The sequence below is a fragment of the Benincasa hispida genome, unplaced genomic scaffold, assembly GCF_027475165.1.
Source record: "Benincasa hispida cultivar pf3 unplaced genomic scaffold, pf3_genome.v1.1 HicScf642, whole genome shotgun sequence".
In the NCBI taxonomy this organism is placed as follows: Eukaryota; Viridiplantae; Streptophyta; class Magnoliopsida; order Cucurbitales; family Cucurbitaceae; genus Benincasa; species Benincasa hispida.
The window spans coordinates 1-6,845 of NW_028326759.1; the positions used below are offsets into that span (position 1 = coordinate 1).

Sequence of the window (6,845 nt, forward strand, 5' to 3'; positions counted from 1 at the left end):
ACACCGGCAGAGTGAAGTGCACGAATAACACCAAGGGCAGTACCATATCCAGCTGTTGCTAGACTGAAAAGTGAAGAAGTCCAGTAATAGTTAGTCAGGAGGCCTTTATGTAGCAATATTGCATTAAAAGTTCAAACGAACAAAATTGAAAGAGAGGGAAGAGACTAGAGTTTATGTTTGAGAAAATACCTGCCAGTGTTGCAATGCGTTAGAACGGAAAACTTCTGCAATGATTTTTGTTGATCACAGATATAATTTGCTCCATACGACCCAATGGCTTTGTTTGAAGCAACGTCATCTTCCAGCATTGCTTCAGCAGCCTCTATATATGCCTATTTATTCAACCAGTTATAAATACTCAAAAGAGTTTACAAAATGAGCATCCTTCAAATGTCAGCTTAACCAAGCTCAATTGGTTCAATAAATAACAAATCAACCAAATTCTTTCGACACGATGCATACAAAAATTTCTACCACTTTGTTAAGCTTAATTACAAGTAAACTAACGATTAACAGCTTAAACTGAACAGTCAGATGAAACTACGCATTCATACTTGGAAGACACTCTTGGCTTCAGAAGAAATAGCAGCGGCCCCAGATACAATTTCTTTAAGTTTTATAGCAGCATCTCCAAGATTAACCGCAGTTGGCCGACTACAAATTAGGAAAAAACACATAAGCTACTATACAAAAGCCTGTAGGAAAGGCCAGAAAACAATTTTAAATTGCTCTCTAAAACAAGAAAAATATGTGTAAAAACACAGATAATGAATTGAGAAAATTATTATATTCACAGCGTGGAAAACCTGGAGACTAAGTAGTCCAATTTCTCAGCAATGAATGAAGCTGCATCATTGGGCGTCCCATTAAAAGGGTCCGAGTTGTACACTTCTGCTGCCAAAGCAAGGGCTGCTGCAATGGCAATGGCAGGTGCCCCACGTACTACCATATCCCTTATTGCTTGCCTGATGTACCAATAAATATTTCAGAATATCACAAATTTTGTTGATAGCAAACAAAAACTCAATAATGCTTTACTTTCAACAAGTCAGATTTGTTGGCAGTGATGGGTAATATCATGATAGACATCGAAGACATTGGTTTTAAAGACAGAAAGGATGTAATTTATGGAAAAGTACTGAGGAATTGTCTTGAATCCTTTGTTACAGTCGACATGAGGAGAACTGTATTACAAAACTTTGCCAGACAACTGGTTTTAACAATCAGATGCTTTGCATAGAGAACACACTAGGAGCCCAACATTTTCTTAACAATAGAATGTGCTTACACAAGATTATACGAGACCATCATTTGATCCTACATGATAAATTAATGATTGACCCAAAAGCTTAAATTGATAGGTGAAGGTAAATTTAATCTTATATCAACACTCTAACACTTTCCCTTATTTGCGAGTTTGAAATATGTAGAAGACCCAACAGGTGGAAATCATTAATTGGAGAGAAAATAACATTGTAGGGGTTTAAACACAGAACTTTCTACTCTGACATCATGTTAAATTACCAATTGACCCAAAAGCTTAAGCTTATGAGTTATCATAAATTTAATTATACCAATCCTCTAACACTATGGTTATAATTTTTTTGGAAATCCATCAAATACAATTTAAACCTGTGATCCCAAAAACCACAAACAAGCCCAACCCTAAACCAAAAACCACAGACCAGCTGATGAAGGTTCATATATCCAATAGTATTGAACAAATCCTCAAAGTTCAAAAGAATGTGATCTTCGGGGAGGGTTTGTTCAAGAGAGCATGAGAATTAGGAAGAAACAAACACCCTGATTAGACAGAGATTGCAATAGATTACCATCCATCTGTTGCATCCTTGATATCCAAGTAGACAGTTTCCAAAGGGAGTTTCCTCTGTTCAAAAACAACCACACTGTTAATTAAAGATTTTTATCTTAATAAGTGAACAAACACAGTTCACTTCTTGAAAGAAAGCCAATGAACAAAACAAAAAAAACATACAATACTGGTCCATACAGGGCATCAATCAAGAACTCAAGGTTTCTTTTTCACTTAATAGTTAAATAGCCGATTACAAACAAAAGAAATATCATTTCAGTTCTGCTGAGGTTGTTCCAGGTAAGGCCCAAAGGTAGTCCAAGTGCACTGGGAACCGAGAAACGGCATAGAAAAATGTGAAAAAGTCAAATCCTCAAGTTCCAGGTTTGACCAAACGAGCTCGAGTGTTATACCAAAGGAAAATAATTAAGTCGAGCCTGAGCACTTTACAACCTCAACAGCCACAACCATCCAACACCGCTGTTACACGTAACTAGGTGTCAGAGAAAGTGGAACATAATTGAGTCGAACTCTGACGCTTTGCAATATCAAGGGCCACAACCAACCCGGCGTCAGAGGAAGTGAACTCCAAGTGAGAAACTCTAACTCGGAGTTTAACAAGATGGATTCAACAGGCATAATTCAACTTTTAAAAAAAAACCCAAAACCAAAAACTACCTGATCGAGCAGCCGCAAGGAGCCCCGCTTGTAACAGATGGACTGGAGAGAGTTATCCGCTCCAACTTCGCCGCCATTGTTCGACTCCAAAGCCATTATGCTTACAACCAGCGAAATCTGCAGAAGTAAAAATGAAACCCAAACAACAAAACGATTCAAATTATGAAATTCAATTTCTTGTCTAATGGGGTTCTTCAGAATTGAAAAAAGATCGAAAATAAAGGGAAAGGGGCTGATCCCAGACCTGAAGATGACAGAACAGAGGCGGCGATGCTCCTAATACTTTCCAGCGAAAATGGAGATCATTTTTTTCCTTTTTGTGAAGTGGCGGCACAAATTCTCGATTGGATTGCGGGAAAAAATAGAATAGAATTGAATCACGGGGTTGAATTTGTTTAGAAGGGGTCAATTGAAAATTAAAATTATGACTGCAGTCAAGCAGAATCGCTGCCCTTTGAACAGAACAAGGAAAGTTTAGGTTAAAGCTTTGACAATCGTAATTTTGTGGCAATCATATTAGAAAAAATGAAGATAGCGTTTTTGTTTTGTTTTTGTCTACTCAATCGAGTAAGTGTCAATAGCTTTTTTTTAAAAAAAAAAAAAAAAAAAAAAAAAAAACAATTAAATTTTTAGTCAAATTTTAGAAATAAAAATGACTTTTTTTTAGTTTTCAAAATTTTTCATCCTTTCTAAAACATTGGTAAAAAAAATAATAATAATAAAAACAAACATTTTAGAGGCAGAAGGGATATTTATAGGTTTAATTTTTAAAAATTAAAAACTAAAAAATAAAACCCTGTTTGGTGCTCATTTTGTTTTGTATTTTTTATTTTTAAAAATTAAGTATATTTCTTCCTTATTTTTTACCATTTTTTTAAGCACAATTGTTAAATTATTAGCCAAATTTTTAAAAAAAAAAAAAAAAATTTAAAAACAACTTTTTTTTAGTTTTTCAGATTTTGACTTGTTTTTTAAACCATTTTATAAAAAGTAGATAGTAAAAGGAAGAAATTTAAGGATGAAAATAGTGTTTATAGACTTAATTTTAAAAAACAAAAGATAAAATGATTATCACATGAGGTATAAAAATTCATATTTTTTAGTTTTTTAAAATTTTATGTGGTTACTGAAAATATCGATTGAAAGTTGCCAACAAAACAAATAAGTTTGTAGGGGGAAAAAAATAGAGCTTGAATTTCAAAAATTAGATACTTCTTTTTAGTATAATAATGATAAGGAATTCAAACTACATATATGTCAATCGTTTACATTATTATGTCAGTTGAATATGCTCATTTCGATAAAACTAGATAATGACAATATGTGAAGATGGAGGATTGAACTCCAAACCTTAAAATTATTAGTATAAGTTCACGTTGACCAAATATAAAGGTCAGTTATGTATTTTCTTAAAAAGAAGATAACTAATTAAAATATTAAAATAAATAAATTATGTACCTTTTTCAATTAATAAATATTAGTTGTATTGTAATTCTCTGTGGTTTATAATTTGATTTATTAATGATTAAATTAAACATGTGGATCATTTTAGAAGCCGCACATATTTAATCATGCGGCAATTATCATGCACCGCATGTTTGCATTTCATAAAAATAAATAAATAAATTCACGTCAGCACAACCCAGGCCATTGATTAAAATTATAGCAATTATCAATTTATACTCTTCAATTTTTTAGTTGTATTAATTTAAATCTTAAAATTTTGAAAATTATATCAATTTAAATCATAAATTTTATATGTATATTAATTTAAAATTTGAACTTTCATAATTATATCAATTTAAACCCTCAATTATGTTTCATTTGGATATACTTATCAAAATTAAAAGTTTAAATGATATAATTATGAAAGTTTTATGGTTTAAATTGATATATTTATGAAACTTCATGGTTTTAACTGATATAATTGTGAGTTTGAGATTTAAATTGATACAACTCCAGAGTCTAGAGTTTAAATTAATACAACCCCAAAGTTCAAAGTTCAAATTGATATAATCCCCAAAATTCTCAGGAGTATAAGTTGATATTTTTCTTTTAAAATATTTGTTATTATTAATTCAGTACTTGTTTGGAAGTGAATTTGAAATTGTTAGAATCACGTTTATCAAATTTTAAATGGTTCAAAATACGTCTTTAACCACTTAAAATTATTTTAATATTTATTTTTATACTTTTAAATGCAATTTTCATATAACAAAATTGGGTTTAAATTGTTAAAAATATGTTTCATGATGTCTAATAAGTATTCTTCACTAATTTCGTTTTTTTAAAATGTTTGGACTATTTTAAAATCAACTGGATCATTTTCCACTTTTTTTAACGAATCTCTTATTGTCTATAAACAATATATCTTAAAAAATAAATAAATAAATAAATAAAAAGAGACATTAAATGATCGTGATATAATAGGGTAGAGAGATTCGAACCATCTCTTAGTCGCTTGAAAAAAAATCAAATCAAGTTTACAACATATATATAAATCAAAATAATTATTATCATTATTATTTGGATTGTTTTCAAATATAGAAAAATGAGCTAACTCATTTACAAATATAGTAAGATGTGACTGCTGATAGATATTGAATACCGATAGATAATGATATTTTGTTATATTTGAAAATATTTTTAGTAGTTTTGTCATTTAAGTTAGCTTCAAATATATCTAGTATTCTTTTTTTCTTTTTCTTTTTCTTTTTTTTTTTTTTTTTTTTTTTGTTAAATTTAACTATTCAATTGTTGTAAAATCAAACAAATTATTTTTTTTTACACAACTTATATTACAATGTCATTGAACTATCTAAATTGCTAGCCACTAAACAACTTTTTAATGATCAATTTTTATGCTCTTATAACTTTTCTGATTGTTTTTTCTTTTTAAATTTATAATATTAGTTTAAACTGAATTTAGGTTTTCTTTTTTTGTTTTTTATAAAGACAAATTAGTTAATTCATATTATTTTCATAAACTCTAAAATGGTTAAAATCTATGTGAAAAATAGAATGCTTAATAGATCAATTGTTGAGACATAAAATGAAAACTACCTTAAAAATAATTTTTGTAAGCACTCAAGTAAGTTTTAATGTATAAAAACCCTCCAAAGCAATTTCAAATTTTTGCTCACAACTTTTTCTATGTGTGATTTTACAAATGTCCAAACATTCAAGTCACTTCTAACTGAAACTTAAAATAAGGAATGAAATCAACATTTTTAACCCGCTAAGTTTTGTTCAGATTTAAAATAAAAATATTTGGATGCATCCCCAAGTGAGTGTAATCCACTCAAATGCTCAAACATAGGGAAAATTAAAAGGATATTATCCTTCTAGAAACTATTTAGAAAAATATTGTTGTTTTCAAACTATTTGTAAAAATATTGTTGTTGTTTTTTTCTTTTAAATAGGTCGAATTTTGAACGCTCGACCTTCCCCTTTCATATTTTTTGTATGTCGAACTTTGAACCCTCGATCTTGCCCTAACATTATTATTGAGTCTGTTTAATTATCATTCCGGAGACCTTCATCATAATTATTTGATGTGGAGAGAATGAAAGACCTTCCTCATAACACTCATAATGATTTGATGTGTTAAAAATAATTTTGTATTGGGAGAGAACGAAAGAGGGAAAAGTAAGAGAGAGAGTGAGATATTGAGATTGAGAGAAAGCGAGAGCGGAGAGAGCGAGATATTGAGAGAGAGCGAAATCTGAGAGAGCGAGAGCGGGGAGAGCGAGATATTGAGAGAGAGCGAGAAGGGAAAGAGCGAGATATTGAGAGAGAACGAGAGCGGAGAGAGCGAGATATTGAGAGAGAGCGAGAGTTTCCAGTTTTTTTCTTTTTAACTTGGGAGTTTCCAGCTCGATATGTTATTCTTTCTAACCCATTTGGAAACACACTCATTTGGATAAATCTTTTAGAATTTAACTGCTATTGCTCGTAGATGGGGCCATTTCATGTTTTTGGTTCATCATATTCTTATGTTTTTTTTATTGTTGCTTGACATCATAAAGATTTTATTATTATTTATAATTTAAAAAAAAAAAAAAAAAAAAAAAAAAAAAACTCCATCAAAATCTTGTCCTCTCTACTATGATATTTATGTTCTTTATATCAATAATACAGTCTTATTTATAGACTTGCATGTGAAGGTTTTGAGTGTTGATTTGATTTATTATGTCCCCAAATTATTATCTAAAATATGTAAATTTGAATATTGAAGTGTTTTTTACCTAACTTTTTAGATTTAGATAATCTGATGTTATTATTTATGTAAGTGACATTTAAAAGCTTCTATATCAAAATAATTACTATTCATAATATATAAAAATAATGAATT

General features: G+C 29.9%; 1 protein-coding gene across 1 annotated transcript; it reads right to left on the reverse strand.

Annotated features, from left to right (window-relative positions):
• Positions 1 to 3: 3 nt before the first annotated feature.
• On the reverse strand, positions 4 to 3,032 carry LOC150030059 (methylthioribose-1-phosphate isomerase-like; the record flags this gene model as incomplete). Its single annotated transcript, XM_090310108.1, has 7 exons — positions 2,736 to 3,032; positions 2,492 to 2,608; positions 1,833 to 1,888; positions 807 to 965; positions 555 to 654; positions 190 to 332; positions 4 to 63 (listed from the first exon to the last, which is right to left on the reverse strand). Coding segments are annotated over exons 2-7 (614 nt in total), but the record flags the coding sequence as incomplete, so codon positions are not given.
• Between the last annotated feature and the right edge of the window lie 3,813 nt (positions 3,033 to 6,845).